The sequence below is a fragment of the Balaenoptera ricei genome, chromosome 14, assembly GCF_028023285.1.
Source record: "Balaenoptera ricei isolate mBalRic1 chromosome 14, mBalRic1.hap2, whole genome shotgun sequence".
NCBI classification, from domain to species: domain Eukaryota; kingdom Metazoa; phylum Chordata; class Mammalia; order Artiodactyla; family Balaenopteridae; genus Balaenoptera; species Balaenoptera ricei.
Genome location: NC_082652.1, coordinates 73,321,395 through 73,340,799, shown reverse-complemented (window position 1 = coordinate 73,340,799; position 19,405 = coordinate 73,321,395). Strand labels below are relative to the sequence as shown.

The window sequence follows — 19,405 nt, the reverse complement described above, 5'->3', positions numbered from 1 at the left end:
GATAACAAAGCTTTTAAGTGTAAACAAATGGGCACTTACCTGACTGAGACAAAAGCGGTGTATAAGGGACTTTCGGTTCTATTGCACTCATCGGTGGAGGTAGCAAAGGGTTGGCGAAGCTGCGAAGTGGATGAGTTGGTCGAACACAGGCCGTGGGGATGGTTCTGCTGGGCGCATCCTCACCGCTGGGATGCTCAGGCTGTGCTGGGGGCAACATGGGCGGCTGTTGGGTGGCCGGTCCTTCGCTCACTGCTGCAATGGAGAAGAAAAAAAGCCATTCATAATCCGCGACAAAGTGGGCTTTCCCTAAGTCACCTGAAGGGGCCCTGGAGCAGTTCAGAGAGTTATGCCAGGATCTGACTAATCCATTCTTCACGTTGAGAACATTCCACCCCTCTACCCTCATATATTTAAGGGATATGATAACACTGCCCCTTTAAATAGTAGAAATAGACCCAGTAGGACAGGGCTCTATCTTCCAGGGAGAGTAGTAAAATATGCACGGCATTGACTGTATTGCCTGAATTGTCTGGGCCCTGCAATCATAAGTGAAAAAGCGAGAAAAAAAGAGTTATTTCTCCTTTCATAAGTAGCAATGTCAGTGAAATTCAATGTACCAAACCCGGCTACAGCTGCATTATTATCCACCAGCCAATATGCCAATTTTTTTAAACATGCCATGTCAACTGTCAGACAAATCAGAGTTACCGAGTGCTCAAGGCATTGCTAATAAAATGATACGAATAATAACCATTATCATTATCTTCCATAACAAAATAGAAGCACATCCAGCTAAGAAGTTATATGAGAGATGAATCTGCTGAAACAAGTTGTCTGAATGCAGAATTGCAATTTTTCCTCTTTGGTAGCAAACATTGTAATTTTCAGTCAGATTACTATGGTTGAAGAGGTTTCACACAGCCGTTTGTGACAGCCTTTGGCTATCTGGACAGTTTTGCATGTGGAAACACACTCTTTCTCCAGAGAACACAGTTTAGTTTGACTAAAATACTGTTTATCATGCTAAGGAGGCTGTGATTTGACTTTATTCATTCAAATTCAGAGTCAACAGATCCCAGTCAAATTGAAAATGAACAGAGCTGCATAGTAGGTATCAGTGTGGATGAAAGAAGAGTATTTCTGATGACTTATTTCTTAAAAAAGTGCTATTGGGTAAAGTGGAAAAAATACAGTGATAGAAGATAATCTCTCACTTTTGAAAGAGAATTTCTATGCAGGAAATATTTCAAGATAATTAGTTTGTGAGATAATTTTGAGACACCTCTCTGGGAGGCTCAGTGAGGTCAGCAAAGGGCAGAGGAGATAGAAAATCTGATAATGCTGAAAGGGGTGGAGATTAAAGATACAAAAGATCAAGATATCATATTAAAGATATGCAAAAGTGAAATGTGCCAGCAGAGGGTATTTGATATTAAAACTCATTTGTCTATATTCAGAAAGGGTTAGAGGTCCTCTGGGTCACTGAGCGGTCTTCAGGCTTACCCCATTCAAAGATGGAGATGAGGAGATACAGGGTTGGCCGAGGACAGATGCAGTCACATAACAAATGGAACCAGAAAACGGGCAAAGACTTGATTAAAGATTTCTTCAAATATGGAAAGTGTAATCCATCAAACTGGATAGAACTCTGAGGGCAAGGGCCGTTTGAAGAGAAGTACCTTATCTTTAGGCTAGGAAGTCCTATCAAAGATGGAGAGGAGAAACACATGCAGGTACAATCTCAAGGTTAAAGTGCGGGGCTGCAAGGAAAACATTAAGGCAAATCTTTGGTGATGTTGGTTCTCTAAGGCAAAAGGGAATGGGGGCTTCAGGTAGGTGGTATATGGAGCTAAACTGCTTTTAAGAATGTAAAGGGAAAGAGGAACATGTGTGTTCAATCAAGATGGTGTAATTAGGTGGTTGAGAGTATAGTTTTAGAAACAAAGAAAATTATGGAGGTTTTACTCTAGATTCATATTTAGTCTAAAGGAACAAATGACCAACGGTCAGTTGTCCAAATAAAAATACAGTATCTCTCTGATCTAGATCAGAGAGAAGAAGCTGTAGGAACCTACAACGAGGTCCTTCTTTATTACCAAAGGGCTGGTTTTTACTAAAGGGTCCATATCATCACATTAAAAATGCCTCTCCAAGAAAAGAAAGTTCACAATTTTCCTCAGAAATCTGCTGTAATTCTCTCTACTGAAGATGGACTGCAGTAAATCCATATCATATTTTGAAAACTGCTTTAGTTATTACAGAAATAATAATGTTTTGTGATGTCTTTCTTTTCTTCATTCCTTCCTTCATATTTTCTTTTTCTATTTCTTCTACATTTTTGAAATCAAAGAGATCTAAGTTAAAATATTATTGTGATCATAGGTTTAGTAACACTTACATGCAATTTTTTTAGTCTTCTAAAATTTAGTTACTTCCAAACCTCAGGCTTCACATGAATTCTGTTGACTTCAGTGAATTTTAGGGGGGGGGGTGCTCCCAGTTTTCTTCTCTTCAGCATATTTGAAAATAAAAATGCTGTGCATGCCTAGTCCTCCATTCCCAAGTTTTCAGTTCGCCACCATGATTCCCACTGGGAACATCACAGTGCGGTTCTTGACTTTGAGAGAAGTAATGGTGGCCTGATACCAATGGACCAGCTCTTTAGCAAAATCAATACTTAGTACCACATAGTGAAAAGGAACGTGCCTAATGCAATGTGCTGGGTGGAATGGGAGGGTCCAGCCTCAACACTGAATGTATCAGTAATGCATAAGGGACTGTTTTTGTTTGGTTCAAAACGTTCATTTTGCTTAATACCTAATACAATGGACAAGGTACAGGTTTTCCATAGACAATTCATAATGCTTATATTTTACATAGAGCCAAAAAAAAAAAAAATGCCTTTTAGAAATGGCTGACATCTAAGGCAGTGAAAAAATTCTCAGACAAACACAATAGCAACTGCTCCACTGGAAAAGCTCTCATTTCAGAGCCCGTTTGGCCAGCTTCAGGACACCTATGTGAAACAGATTTGCTCCGTGACATGACATTTAGCTGTACTAAGAGCTCTAAAAGCAAAGAAAACCTCCTTTCGCCCACGGAGTGCAGCTTCCCTGCAATTCAGAGACTAAAGTGAGAATCAAATATGTACTGGCAAGGCACTCCTTTTCAAATGATGAAATAGTAGGAATTCATTGTACAAATAGCATACAATTACACAGCAGAGTCAAATCTCAAGGCACTTTATAATAATTAATCTCAACACATAAATAATTGCTATGGAATAACTGGCAAAAATATTGCAAAAATGGAAATGAGGATTTTTCTTCCATCGAAAATTGCAATATTTGAAAGAAATACAGCACACTAATAACTCTAAGCAAAGACACTTCAAGACTCGAACATTTCTAGGAACCAGATTCACTCATTAATCTCAGAAGAACAACATCATGCAATAATCCTAAGTAACCCCAATTCCTCACAGTTCGGATTTTTTTTTAAAGACCCTAGAGAAAAATTCATGAACTCTACTGTGCTGATTTTATTTAGGGCAAGTTCCATTTGTTAATTGATTTCCAATTTGGCGGAGAGGCGGGGCAGAAAAATAACATGGATAAAGTTGACCAGCTTTCTCACTAAGACCATGCCAACACTGAAAACAATAGTGGAAATCATCTACTCTTCTCTAGTACCTGTTTCAAAGATGAGGAAATGGGGGCACTGATTTTATACTGATTTGTAGAAATGAGACCTCAAGATGATTATTTGAAGTTTTCAAAATATAGCACTTTTCCTTGTTCCCCAAAGGCCAGTTACTTTGCCTATTGAGGCTAAGAGCAGAACTGCAGTGCATTAGTAGGAAGAGGAAAGATTTGTCCATCACGACTATATAAAGCTTTATCCATGGATCACCAAATATGTGTTATGCAAATGTACTTTATCCTATATCTTTCCTTTCCTTATGGGAGGGGAGAAATTCAGCTTTATTTGTGTCTTCAGAAAGCAGCAGTCTTTGGGGGCAGAGTTTTAGTAATTCATCTCTCAAAGTCAAAGGTCTTTCTGATAACTTTTGAGGAAGGAGAGTTGCCCCATTTCACACAGTCAAATGCTTCTTTTCCTATGTGTGCCTTTCGCTGTTTTTCAAGGTGACTAATAAGACATCTCCAGCCAGAGACATGACATGTTTTCTGCTTGAGAGAGAACAGGGATGTTTAGTGTTCTCCAAGGCATTTAGAAACCGATACTGAATGACTGGAAGTTAACTGTTTGTGACAGTGATTTAGAGAATATTTAGTTTCCTAGAAAAGAGGATGCATTGTTTTTTTTCTTTTCTAAGCAAGCACTTGGAAACACATATTAGTTCCTATACCTTTTGCATTGCACATAGCTTTGGTCAAAAAATACTTGAAGAATGACTGAGTATATATTTTTAAAACATGTGAAATCTTGGCCAGGAATAGAATGCCTATGCCTTTTGATTTTAGATGAGAGTCAAGAATTATTAAACTAAGAATTCTGTTAAGAATCTTTTATTTGCATAACTTTCTATAATAGTTACATTATCTACTTTATGTTTGTATTATATATTATGTAATAGTTACATAATTAAATTTATTTAATAATCCTTACTTTTAAATAAATTAACAAAATAAAAAATCTATTAAGGAGACTAAATTTTTCTCCCTTCCTTCTTCCCTCCCTCCCTCCCTCCCTCCCTTCCTTCTCTCTCTCTCTTTTTTTTCTTTCTTTCTTTCTAATAGACCTTACTTTTTAGAGCAGTTTTTAGGTTTATAGCAAAACTGAGTGGAACATACAGAGATTTACCCTCTGATCCCAGATATGCACAGCCTCCCCACAATCAAAATTTTGCACCAGAGTGGTCCATGAGACTAATCACAGATATAAACAAATCTGTGGTCCTTAACCACAGATGAAAACAAATTTTATACTAGCTCATTTATTGTTTTTTTTTTCATTGAAATTTAACTTTTGGAATCAAAGAGTAAATGGGATGCTGGATTTTCCAAAGGAGATGATGCTTTTAAAAATGGAAAAGATTGGGGCTTCCCTGGTGGCACAGTGGTTGAGAATCTGCCTGCTAATGCAGGGGACACGGGTTCAAGCCCTGGTCTGGGAAGATCCCACATGCCGCGGAGCAACTAGGCCCGTGAGCCACAACTACTGAGCCTGTGCGTCTGGAGCCTGTGCTCCACAACAAGAGAGGCCACGATAGTGAGAGGCCCGCGCACCGTGATGAAGAGTGGCCCCTGCTTGCCGCAACTAGAGAAAGCCCTCGCACAGAAACGAAGACCCAACACAGCCAAAAATTAATTAATTAATTAATTAATTTTTTAAAAAAATGGAAAAAAATCTACAGGAACACCCATGAATAAAATAGTTAATTGCTAGTTTTAAACAAAGTAGTGAACTTTGGCTGTCTCAGTCTTGCTGGAATGAACAGATAAAAGCCATTCTTACACTTCCTTTTAAAGTTAGAGAATATAAATGAAATCAAAAGAAAGCAGTAAACAACAAACCAATGAGAAGAAAACCAAACTAAAACTATAAACCTCTCTTTTCTGTTGGGGACAGTTCATTTCAGAAGTTGAAGAAGGGACTTGTGGGTTCTGAATTCTTTGACTGGAATCATCGCCCTAATTGTCTGGGGATTTGGAAATTTTGGGTTGTTGGACTTCTCACATCTTTCGTATTTATATTCCTTCAGTATGGTTTGGGGGGCTTTTTTCTTCGAGTTTTTGCACACAACTCTATTCTCTAGACACGATGTGCAGTGAGAAAAAGAAAAAGAAATCTAATTCTCTCTTGGTAGATTCTTAATGCCTTTTAATTCTAACCTTGTTACATCTCGACGATTTATGATTTCTTAGAGCTGTCCCTGTTGAGTTGGAAGAAATATAGCTACACCACAAATATATTTTATTGCTGTTACCATCTTATCTATTATGAAATATCCTATCTCACAGGAGCTGCTGAGTCACCCGTTCGTAACAAGGAGAAGAATGCCATAAAATCGATTTTAAAATGTTGTGCTTGAAGAAAAAAAAAAAAAAAAGCCAAATGGCAGAGGAAAAATCACCAGGGTATATATAATAGCTTGAGAGTCTTTCTCCATTCCTACATTCCTTGAAACAAATGAAATACTACTCTCAGGATACAAAATCAATATACAAAAATCAGTTGCATTTTTATATGCTAACAGCAAACTATCAGAAAGAGAAATTAAGAAAACAATCTCATTTACAATAGCATCAAAAAGAACAAAATACTTAGGAATAAATTTAACCAAGGAGGCGAAAGAGCTCTACACTGAACACTACAAAACTTTGATGAAAGAAATTGAACAAGCTACAAAAGATGGAAAGATAGACTGTGTTCATGGATTGGAAGAATTAATATTGTTAAAATTACTACCCAAAGCCATCTATATATTCAACGCAATCCCTACTGTAATTCCAATGTCATTTTTACAGAAATAGAAAAAAAAATCCTAAAATTTGTATGAAATTCTGAATAGCTGAAAGCAATCCTAAGGACAAAGCTGGAGGCATCATAGTTTCTGATTTCAAGCTATCGCACAAAACTATAGTAATTAAAACAGTATAGTATTAGCATAAAACAGACACAGACCAATGGAACAGAACTGAGAGCCCAAATAAATCCCCACATATAAAAACCAACTAATGTTTAACAAGGAATCCAATAATATATCATGGGGAAAGAATAGTCTCTTCAATAAATGGTGGTGGGAAAACTGGATAGTCACATGTGAAAGAATAAAACTGAACCCTTATCTGGTACCATCTGCAAAAATAAACTCAAAATGGATTAAAGACTTGAACATAAGACCTGGAACTGTAAAACTCCTGAAAAAAAACTTAGACATTGGTCTTGGCAATGATTTTTTTTGATTGGACACCAAAAGCAAAGCTAACAAGAGCAAAAATAAGCAAGTGGAACTACATCAAATTAAACAGCTTCTACACAGAAAGAAAATGAAAAGGGGAGAAAGCTCTTACAAATCAAATATCTGATAAGTGGTTAATATACAAAATATATAAAGAACACATACAACTCAATAGCAAAAAGACAATGTGATTAAAAAATGGGCAGAGGAACTGAATGGATATTACTCCGAAGAGGGAATATAAAAGACCAACAGATACATGAAAAGGTGCTCAACATCACTAATCATTAGGGAAATGAAAATCAAAACCACAACGAGATACCACCTCACATCTATTAGAATGGCTAAAATAAAAAAGACAAGAGATAACAAGTCTTGGCAAGGATGTGGAGAAAGGAAAACACTTTTGCACTATTAGTAGGAATATAAATGGGTGCAGCCACTATAGAAAACAGTATGAAAGTTCCTTAGGAAATTAAAAATTGAACAATCATATGATCCAGTCATCCCACTTCTGGGTGTAGCCAAAGGCAATCAGGATATCAAAGAGATATCTGCACTCCTGTGCTTTTTGAAGCATTATTCACAATAGCCAAAACACTGAAAAAGCTGTTTTTGTCCAGGATGAATGGGTAAAGAAGATGTGAGATATATATCTATCTATATTTATATTTATATCTGTATCTACATCTACATCTCTATCATCTATCTATCTATCTATCTATCTATCTATCTATCTATCTATCTATCATCTATCTATCTATCTAATTCAGCCATGAGAAAGAAGGACATCCAGCCATTTGCAACAACATGGATAGACCTTGAGGACATCATGCTGAATGAGATAAGTCAGACAGAGAAAGACATACATTATATAACATCACTTATATGTGGAATCTAAAAACAGCCAAACTCATAGAAATAAAAACTAGAATGATGTTCACCAGGGGCTGGGAATTGAGAGAAGAAGGGAGATATTGGTCAGAGTACAAACTTCCACTTATAAGATGAATAAGTTCTGGGGATCTAATTTACAGCATAGTGATTATAGTTAATGATACTGTATTATACACTTGAAAGTTGCTAAGCAAGTAGCTCTTAAATATTTTTATTACAAAAAGAAATGCTTATTATGTGGCATGATGGGGGTGTTGGCTAAGGTTATGGTGGTAATCATTTTACAATACATAAGTGTATCAAATCAACACTTTGTACACCTTAAATTTATACAATGTTAAATGTCAATTATATCTCATTAAAACTGGAAAAATACATACATAAAAACAGATGAAATACCACTCTGGGAATTTTTCATTTCCAGTAACTATTTCTTAACGATGAAAATGTATTGCTGAACTGATTTAATAAAGAGAGCTTTCATACAGTTATTGGTTCATAAGGAAAATCAATGAGACATCTTTAGTTATAACCGACAGACACTTAAATAAGAATCTTGGAGGACAGTCACTTGCTTATTAACTTCCCAGTTAACAGAACAAATTAATTTCAAGCACCCATCACATCACTGTTTTACTGAAGCAGTTAATCTTTGTTTCCCCACGACTCCCCATACTGTCAGTGCAATGGACTATGGAAAGACTCCTAGAAAATCAGTCCAAAAGCATGTAAATAGGGTCCAAAAAAACAGACGATGCTGGAAAAGAAAATTCTAGTACCCAGGTCATAAGTATATCAATCTTTCCAAAGGATAAGAACACCAAAATGCTACACACTTGACAAGACATCCTTGGTATTATTCATTTGTTCTTAGTAAAAAGAAAGGAAAATGCAATACACTAACTTTTTCCGGCTCCGAAACCTCGGTCCACTGACAGTGTAGGGAATGGCACAGGCCGGAGGGTGAACTGCGGGTGGGGGTATGCACACGTGGGCGATGGAAGGATTCCTGGGTACTGGGCACTTTCTAGGGTTGGCACAGGGATGGCACTCACGACAGCTGCAAAACAAAGATGTTATTGTTAGTAAGTATAATTCTATGTATCCCCCTAACAAGCAAATAGGAAACGGCTACATTTTCACATCTTCAAATCCATGCACGTTCTTCACAGTACCATGTAGGTTCCTTTACTTACCTCTCTTTCCAGAAAGTCCCTTTCTTACCTCAGAAGAGACAACTCACTCTTTAAGAATCTTACCAGGGAGCATTATCCTGAGGTTTAAAACTTTTCATTGGTTTCAAACAAGGAAATGAATCATCAACCATCATAAAGCCATTGTAAGGCTTCCTGGTTTTTATTTAGTTTAGTTTAGTTTTTGTCTTATTCTTTCTCCTAGGCAAGAATGATGACATTAGAAATACTGTGTTGTTCAGAATATATTATATAGAGCGGGCTAAGAAAATGGGAATTTTCTATTAATTCCGTGAAAGAATGTAATGCTTTGGAGATCTATAGTCTGGAGACAGAATAGCAAGTTATAGTCTAAATAATCACACTAAGGATTTATATTTAAATAGAAAGAAAATACTTTCAAACAGCCAAAATATTAGTACAACTTAGTGACACATTAATTTAAATGCAACTGAATGTTTTCTGTGAATACCAACCATGTTTTAAGTTATATTGACTTAAACCCACAGATGATATCTTACACAATATTTTCTAGGTTTAGTGAGCATTGTTCCATTCCATTATTCAAATATCTGTTCAATTATATCATATTATGAAATATTTACTCTAAGTGTAGTCAACCTTCATCTTATAAAATGTTTAGTATTCCCTACCTCTTATTAACTAAAAATAAAAATTAAGCTAGCTACTGGAATGATCAATTTCAACAGTATATTCCTGTGTATAAAAGTAATGAAGTTATTTCTGTTATATACTTGATTTTTTATTTAATTATACCCTAATGTCAATTGCTGGAGTTCAGCATGCACAGCAATGTACATTTACCAAAGGAAAATCTTTTTTTTTTTAATCACATCCCTCTTACAAAAGTAATTTCATCATCAAGATACAGATTATCTTGCACTATTGTTAGTTAGAAACAGATTTAAAAAACATTTTAACTTAAAAATGCAGATTAATTACATTAAATACATAACACTTTAAATTAAAAAGACTGCTTCTAGTAAACTGGCTCTTAAAACTACATTTGAGAATTTATTTTTCAGTTTATTTATAACACTCCTTAAAGTGCCTATTAACATGTTTAATTGAAAAACAAAGTTGGGTTTTTTCAGATAAAAAGTTTTGACTGACTGGTTTGACAATGAAGACTAACTCTTCTTAAAGTAGGTTAAGTAATGGTTGTTTCATCTGAATCGAATAAAAATACATATTAATCATTTAATGGGATAAAACATTTTTTCAAAAAATTATGTTAGTAAGGATATAAGTGATATTTCAATGTTTCCAATCCTGTCTTAGTATATTGTATTACACAAAGTACCTGTACGTGAAAAAAATCTGCATTATATATTTTATAATTACTTTGTAAGTCTTAGTAAAGCTTTTTACTGTTGTATCTCCTAGAAAATTAGAAAGTAAGTAACTTGAATGAGTAAATACATTTGAAGTTTAGGTAGTTTCTAAAACTTTTACTTCCAGAAAAATTGAAGGAAGACATTATCTAGTTGTTTACTGAAATACTATTAAAAGTAACTTTGTATGAGAGTTCACAGAATAATTCTGGCATGCAATTTGGAAGGAGTTTGAATCTTTGAATGATTGCTATAAAAATCTCATTGTTATTGCACTTGCCCATACTTAATGCAAACAAGGTTTCTCAATGTTTAGATCAATAAGAGAAAACATCGGAATAGAATTTATACAGTAAGTAATGTTCATCCATGAATACATGCATTAGTTGCACAAAAAAAGCGTCTTTCATGTCATTAAGTGATAGAATTCTAACACAATCTTATTTTATATACAATTGTGCAGAAATACTAATTGTAATGTTAACACACCGAGAAGAAAAATAATTAGCAGTTAAGACTTGTGGTCACATAAGTTTATAATATAAATCTAACATCTCAGTTTATGAAAATATTATGTTTCAAAGAAATAAGATAGATGATCGACAAAAGATAGTCATAAAAACAGATGACAATTGTATATTATTCTGTGGGGAAAGTGAATTGTAGGTACTAATTCAAGGAAAAAATGAGTGATACAACTTTTCTCTGTAAAAGGGGAGCTTCTCATGTATTCTGTAAATGGATGATGTGGGTATCAAATTGCTATGGTATTTTTATACTTTTGGCTTTATCTGAAAGAGTGGAATACCAGAAAAATTACATATTTCACAGATACTTAACTTATAATATTGTAAATGTTAAATTAAAACTGTGTGTGGCGATACAAAGCTTTTCTAAATTATTTTTGGGAGGACTCGAATGAAAAACTGAGATTAAATGATATATAGCATCATAAATGAAGATGCTTTATAATCTATAAAATATTTCATAAAGAGTAAATTGTGGCTATACAAACATATGAACAGACTTTAGAAAAGGGAAAAGAAATAAAATGACAAGGAAACTTTTAAAAAGACTCAGAAATTCAAACCAGATACTAGCCAAAATAATTATAAATTCCCTAAAGGAAAAGGTTATAATTTTATAGTCTTTGTGTCTGTCAAAGTATGGTGCTGGAGATACTTCATATTTTTCAAGTGAGTTAATAAGAAAGATTTTCTAGAAGTAATATTTAGAAATCTGTCATTTTAACCCATTGGAGATTTTTTTACGTGGTTTGATGTATTATTTAGTCTCCTGGTGTGTATAGTTACTATGTTACTATAGTAATAATAATGATAATAATAATAGATTTGAATACATTTGTAAATAAGAGTCATATAATAACGTAAAGTCTGTATTCATATAACTCAAAATCTCAGTCTCTGAAGCAGTTAATTTAATGAATTCACACATCTTACTGATCAAAATGAGATCACTGCATAGTCATTAAGGTTGACTGCCAAATTGCAAAGCCTTTCCTGTGTTGACAATTTTTACTCATAAATAAATGTGACAATGATAGTCTCCCTTAGATGCAGAAGGCACCCACTTGACAAATTGTGCACATTTCTAATCAATATTGTTATGTGAATTTAACCAATCTTTTAGAATACATTTAGGAAAAAAATGTCATAAATATCTCCTGGTTCGAGATGAATAAATTTGAATAGAGAAACATAAAATAATTTGGCAAGCCACAGATTCTGTGTAAGTTAGAAAGCTGAGAGAACCCAAGAGACTAAATTTATATTCCAGTTCCAAGTCTTTCATTACTGAAGAAAAGAAATTTTATTTTTCATGAGTTTTGCATTTTGACTACTGACCTGGGTACAAAAGGTTTGCAAATAATAAAAGTTCTTTAAAAAATAATAAATCGGTTGTATGTCTCTGCATCTCAGAAATTCTCATTCTTCTATACCCTGACATGAAATAGAATAGTCAGTATTCCAAAGCTTTGGTTTTGAAGTATTTTGATCCATGATTCATTTCTAAAACGGCACAGACATCTACCCTTACTTACAAAACTGTTGTTGCGAAACTAATTATTCGGAAATAAGTTGGATCCAACACTGTGTATTGAAGTGCATTTTGGTATTTTCCCTCTACGTGTCAGTTTTGAGAGCCAGAAACCCCCCCCCCCACACACACACCCACACACACACACACCCACACACCCACCCACCCACACACACACACCCACACCCACACACACACCCCCCCACACACACCCACACACACACACACACACACACACACCCACCCACCCACCCCCCCCACACACACACACCCACCCCCTCACACTACAATTCAAGGCATTCACTGCACTGCTCTGTTTATGTAAAACAGCTCAGAGAGCGATATCATCAAGCATTTTTAATAAATCTCTGCTTTGTGGCCGACTGTGACTACAAATCTGTTCTGACACAGCTTGCTGACAATTGAATTTATATGTCATACTGACACACGAAGATTTTTCAAGTGGAAATTCCCTCACCAAATTAGTGCCCTGAACAGGGCACGCTGATATTCAAAAACTTTTATAACATTTAAAAAAATGTTAGCACTAAACATGACTGATAGGAAATCTAAAGTAGAGATTTTATTTTTAAAGCTACAATTTTAAGAAATAAAGCTCTCTGTAGAGATTTCTCACCATGATACTTGACAGATTTGAGAGATTTGTTGAGGAGGAGAGGTGGACAAACAGAAGAGTAAAGATAATATATTGAAGTGCAAAGAGTTTATAATATAAAGATAATATTTTTATTTATAATATAAATAAATGGTATTTATTTATAATACCAAATAAATTTCTAATTTATTTATAATAATTTATAATTATAGTTTATAATATAAAGATAATATTTTGAAGTGCAAAGAGATAATATTTTGAAGTGCAAAAGTCAAATGATTTCTCATTCTGCTTCTCTTTAGCATCTCTTTATATAGGCAATGGCCTATTAATAATCTGGACTATTTGGAAATGTAGTATCCATAGCCCTTGATAAATATTCTAATTTCCTTCACATTTTCAGGTGTCGTTTAACAAGCAATTGTCACTGGATGGCCGCCACAAGTATCCACAACCTCCACCTTTAGGAAAATAGTGAACATTCACAATGACGTGTTCTGCAGTTATTCTTTTTTTTTTTTAAATTTTTAACATCTTTATTAGAGTATAATTGCTTTACAATGGTGTGTCAGTATCTGCTCATAGTGGTGAAGAGCCCAAACACTGAGGTCAAACTGCCTGGGTTCACTATCCAGTTCTGCCACTTGGTAGTGAATAAATGTCACAGCCAGTACCTAAGATACCTCCCACTGATTCCCACCTCATGTCTTCACATCCTTAATGGAGTTTCCTGCCACATTTCACCAGGGTTGGTCTGGTGACCAAAGAATGCAATGGAAGTGATGGTATGTCACTTCCAAAATTAGGTTAAATGAGATTTCTCTCTCTCTCTTTCCCTCTCTCTCTCTCTGTCAGATCATTCACTCTGGAGGAAGCCAGGAGTCATGCCTTGAGCCAGAACTGCCTGGCTAAATCACTCCTGTATTCCTGACCCTCAGAAGCTGTTGAAAAAAATAAATGGCTGTTTTATGTTGTTACATTTTGGGGGTAATTTGTTATGCAATAGTGGATAACTATACATTCACTTGGGAAGGTATATATGCTCTCTGTTTCTTGGTTTTCTCATCTGTAAAGTGGAGATGCTCATGGTACCAACTTTGTGGTGTGGTTCTGAGGATTAAGGAGATTATCCACATGGAAGTGCAGCAGGATGAGGGGTCAGGAGTCAGCACTGTGGAAATATGGGTTATTGATATTAATCCGCTGGGCTCCTATAGATCTGCCCCAAGACTGAGCTGAATACCATTCAATAGGAAGTATTGTTAAAACAACCTTCTTATATGTCTATGACTTTGATTATGGTGATGGTTTCAAGGGTGTATGCACATATCTAAACTTAGTAGATTTGTACAAATTAAATATGTACAGTTATATATATATATATGTGTAAGTTATATCTCAATAAAACTGTTTAAAAATAAGTTTAAAAAATATGACCACTTAAAATATAAGCCAAACTTTTCCAAAGATACTGACAATTATTGCCATTATAGTTCTATTAAAATGCTAATTAGTTCTATTAAAAAATACCATCTTACATTTGAAAGAGGAGTACAATACATTAAGTTAGAGGAAACTAAATAGTGTTTTTTAACTCAAATTTGAACCTGAGGGAAGTATGACACTGTAAGATTTATGAGATTAGAAAGAAAAGTTCTTTCTCCGGAGGAAGAAAATAACTGGAATTATGATTATAAAATCAAACCTGGTTCAAATTCTGGTTCTGTCATTTAGGAGCTAAGGGAAGGCCCTTAGTTTATCTAAATCTATCCAGCCAGCCCATTCGTCATGTGGTTTTCACACACTTTACAAGATGAGATACGATGTGGAGGTGACTGGACAAGTGACTGCCACAGGGCAGCTATGAAAACGTCCTAAGAGCAAATGTGAGCAGGGAACCTTAAGACCCTTACAGCCTCCTACAGCCTTCGCTCACTTCTCAAATGAGATATGGCTATGAAGTCCAGAAATCTGAAATAGTTGTGAACATCTGAGAGTACATTTTGACACCAAGGACATCAGATAGATGAGACTGCAGGAAAAGTAGACTCTGATCTAGGGCTAGAGGATTCCTTTGAGATGAGCTTGAGGCATCACACAGCTTCCTTTTCTGCAGACCAGTGACTTTCCCAGGACACTGTGACCCCATCTGCTTTAATCTTTTACAAGTTATCCCAGACCGCCCAAAAGACTTGACTCAGATGAGAAAGATCCTGGAAGAAAAGATAGTGCATTTTGTTGTAGAAACCTCTAAGATGGTAGGAAGAATTGGGTGACATAAATCTGAAAAAGTGAGGGATCTTCTAGCCCATCCATGTTGCTGCAAATGGTAATATTTCATTTTTTTATGGCTGACCTAGACAATATTATACTTAGTGAAGTAAGTCAGACAGAAAAAGACAAATACTACAAGATATCACTTATATGTGGAATCTCAAAATAATACAAATGAATCTATATACAGGACAGAAACAGACTCACATAGAAAACAAACTTATAGTTACCGAAGGGGAGAGGGAGGGAGGGAGGGAGGGACAGATTAGGAGTGTAGGATTAACAGATACAAACTACTATACATAAAGTATGTAAGCAACAAGGATTTACTGTATAACACAGAGAATCATATTCAATATCTTGTAATAACCTATAATGGAAAATAATCTAAAAAAAACTGAATCACTTTGCTATACACTTGAAACTAACACACTATTGTAAATCAACTATACTTAAAAAAAAAAAGGGCTTCCCTGGTGGCGCAGTGGTTGAGAATCTGCCTGCTAATACAGGGGACACGGGTTCGAGCCCTGGTCTGGGAAGATTCCACATGCCGCGGAGCAACTAGGCCCGTGAGCCACAACTACTGAGCCTGCACGTCTGGAGCCTGTGCTCAGCAACAAAAGAGGCCGCGATAGTGAGAGGCCCGTGCACCGCGATGAAGAGTGGCCCCCACTTGCCACAACTAGAGAAAGCCCTCGCACAGAAACGAAGACCCAACACAGCCATAAATAAATAAATAATTAAAAAAAAAAAGAGTAATAAGTGCAAGGGCCTAGTTGCTCCACGGCATGTGGGATCTTCCCAGACCAGGGCTTGAACCCGTGTCCCCTGCATTGGCAGGCAGATTCTCAACCACTGCGCCACCAGGGAAGCCCTGCACTTATTACTCTTAAGGAAGCATTCTTGGTCAGATGCGGGAATCCACAAGGTGAAGGAATAATGTCCAGTTCCAGAAGCCCATTGAGCTGGGACCAGTCTTAAGATACTGGCTTCTCACACCATGTATGTAAGGGTCAGACAAAGATTCTGATTTGAAATCAAATATTTCAGAGGTTAGGAAACTTGCCTTTCATAGCCCATTCCCTCCCAGTGTCCATCTGTGCACAAGAGAACCTCTGGTAATACAGCACCTCAAGCTAAGAGAATTCCAGTTTTTAAAATCTTGCTTTTTCTCATGAGGCTTTATTTTACTTTTCAATAGCTTCTTTGTTTGAGTTTGAGTTCTGCAGTCAAGTGATTAAAGCAGATAGTGGGAATGGGAAAAAAAAAAAGAGTTGACTCTCATAGTGAATGTTCTAGAAAGCCCCCAAACCAGTAGCCATAGCAGCATCCAAGCTATCCTCAAAGCAAAAATGTATGCTTTTCTTTGCCTCAGTCTTTTCAATAGCCTCTAGTTTAACTTTTTGAGATTTCTTTTTTTAAAGGCGAATTTTACATTTTTCCCTCAAATATTTACTAGGAAAGAAAAAACTGAAAAAAAAATGGAATTCAAGAGGCTTTTACCCAACAAAACTCTCATACAGTAAATTATTAAAATTGTACAACTGATGTGATCTTACAGGGTATTCGCTTCCGTCTACATATTTCCTAGTTCTGATTCCTCACCTCTCCTCCTGCATTTTATAGAAGAAGAAAACACAGGTTGAAAATGGAAAGGGAATCTTTCCAAGGCCAAACAAATAGTTAGGTTCCATTGAGTAATAAAATACTGAAACTGTAAGAAAATCTACATGTCTCCAGAAATTGCTCTCAGCAAAGAAGTTGCTCACCCAAGGTTACACCTTACTTCCTAGGAGCAGCCTTCATCAAAGACTACAGAACCGCCCCTCCCCTCCCACCTCATTTGGGACAACACACAGGACAATTCCAGCACCACAGCAACCTATAGGGTCAACTGAGGCCTCCATCAAACTGCATCATCAGTTCAATATCTCCCTCCCAGCAATCCTGCATCCTTTACCCTCACAGGTGTTATTCCTGAGGCACTTGCTAATACATCTCCTGTTTTCCAATCTCTATTCAGTCTGATTCCTGGAAACCCAGAATATAACTCTTACTTATCCTTGAAAAATTAAGGAAAGTTATACCTGATGCTTCTGATTTCTTGTAATTAATTTCATTTTTAGTAAGAAAAACATTTAAAATCATTCTTTGGCCATTGTAACAATACTCATTTTTTGCTACCATTTTATAGGAAACAACATTCGACTGGGGAAATCAGAATATCCGGGGCCTTTTCCTGCCTATACTATCAGCTGCTATGCTTCTCATGGGCATCAGCTTACTTAGCTGTGAAGTGTGTTCAGGGATAAGAAGTAGCATATGCCACATAATGTTTTCAACCATGAAGTATATTCTCAGACAAATAAAGATATTTTGTACTTCAATGAAATTAAATACCATTTCCTGTGGGTTTTAAGAACTAAAAATCACTTCAGGTAGTTTATATTTTATCTGGTAATTACCATTTTATAGAACATGGTGCTATAGATATAACTAGTGGGAAGCAGCTGCATAGCACAGGGAGATCAGCTCGGTGTTTTGTGACCACCTAGAGGGGTGGGATAGGGAGGATGGGAGGGAGACACAAAAGGGAGGAGATATGGGGATATATGCATATGTATAGCTGATTCACTTTGTTATAAAGCAGAAACTAACACACCATTGTAAAGCAATTATACTCCAATAAATATGTTAAAAAAAATGAATATAAATAATATAAGGCGTCTTTATCTTTAGAAAAGCAGTATACCATAGAGGCTCACAGGTTGCCCAGTTGTGTCCTGGAGTAAGTTTCTTAAACTGCTTGAGCCTCTGTTTCCCATCTGTAAAATCAGGATAATCTCACCATGTAAGAATATTGTGAGGATTAAATGAAATAATAATTAGCAAGGTAGTTAGCAAGTGAATAATATTTAGAAGTTCTCAATGCTTGTTAGATTTCATTTCATTCCTCTTTCTTTCTAATCACATTATTTCCTTTCTTGTCTAATGAAAACAACTTTAACTGCCCTTAGTATATCAGAAATTTTATTTTATTCTATCTATAACTGCTAAAAAAAGAGCCCTAAAACACTGATGTGTTACAAACACAAGGCATTCTTATAATACATTTATTTATTCATCCAGTCATTCATTTGACAGATATTATTTATTTATTTAACTTTTTTTTTTTTTTTTTTTTTTTTTTTTACTATTTATTTATGTATTTGGTTGTGCCGGGTCTTAGCTGCAGCATTCAGGATCTAGTTCCCTGGATCAAACACGGGCCCCCTGCATTGGGAGCGTGGAGTCTTAGCCAGTGAACCACCAGGGAAGTCCTGACAGATATTTAGCAAGTACCAGCTCTGTGCTAGGTATTGAGTTATACAATGTGTGTCTGTGAAGATGAATTAGATACATTCCCTCCCTATCACATAATACAAGATCTGTTAGAGGAGAGAAAATTTGGACTTGAATACCTAAGCACATGAGGCAGTACTATGTGGAATTAATGCCTCACAAGTGTTAAAAAGAAAGGCCATTCAAACATGAGAAAGGAAGCCCTAATTTCTGGATGGAATAATCAGAGAGGAAAGAATTTATGAAAGCATCAATATCTCTCTGGTCTTTGAGAGATGCATAGAACTTTGTTAGAGATAGCTACCAAGTCATTCCTAAAGGACAAAAGGTATTCAGAAGGAAAATCAAATAAAGGGCAATGCATGTTTGTGGACTGGTGATTAGTCTGGCTTGGCAAGAGTCTAACGTAGCAATAGGAAACTAGAAATGTAGACTTAAATCTGGTATGCTGAGGGGTTTGTCATTTTTTCTTAGAAGACAGTGAGGAGCCATTGGGAAAATTTATGGAGTGAAATACCTTATTTAAGTTGTTTTAGGAAGAAATTTGGCAAGCAGGATACAAAGAAGTCTAGAAGACACAACAGAGAGGAAGATTAATTTTAAAACTGTTTTGACAGTTCAGGCGTGACGCCATAAAGAGGAGAATAAAAATAGGACTCTTAGGAATGGGAATATAGCCAGGGATTCAAAAGATGTTGTGGAGGAAAAATAATCAATGGGATGTGGGAACTTATTAGATAAG

The 19,405-nt window shown here is 35.8% G+C and overlaps 1 protein-coding gene across 1 annotated transcript in view; it reads right to left on the bottom strand.

Annotated features, from left to right (window-relative positions):
• DCC (DCC netrin 1 receptor) overlaps nt 1–19,405 on the bottom strand; it is a 1,173,736-nt gene that overhangs the window by 52,534 nt on the left and 1,101,797 nt on the right. Inside the window, exons 30-31 of the mRNA XM_059893793.1 lie at nt 8,727–8,882; nt 40–252 (exon numbers count right to left, since the gene is read on the bottom strand). Of these exons, the coding sequence (XP_059749776.1) occupies nt 40–252; nt 8,727–8,882 (369 nt within the window). The remainder of the gene's footprint in view (nt 1–39; nt 253–8,726; nt 8,883–19,405) is intronic.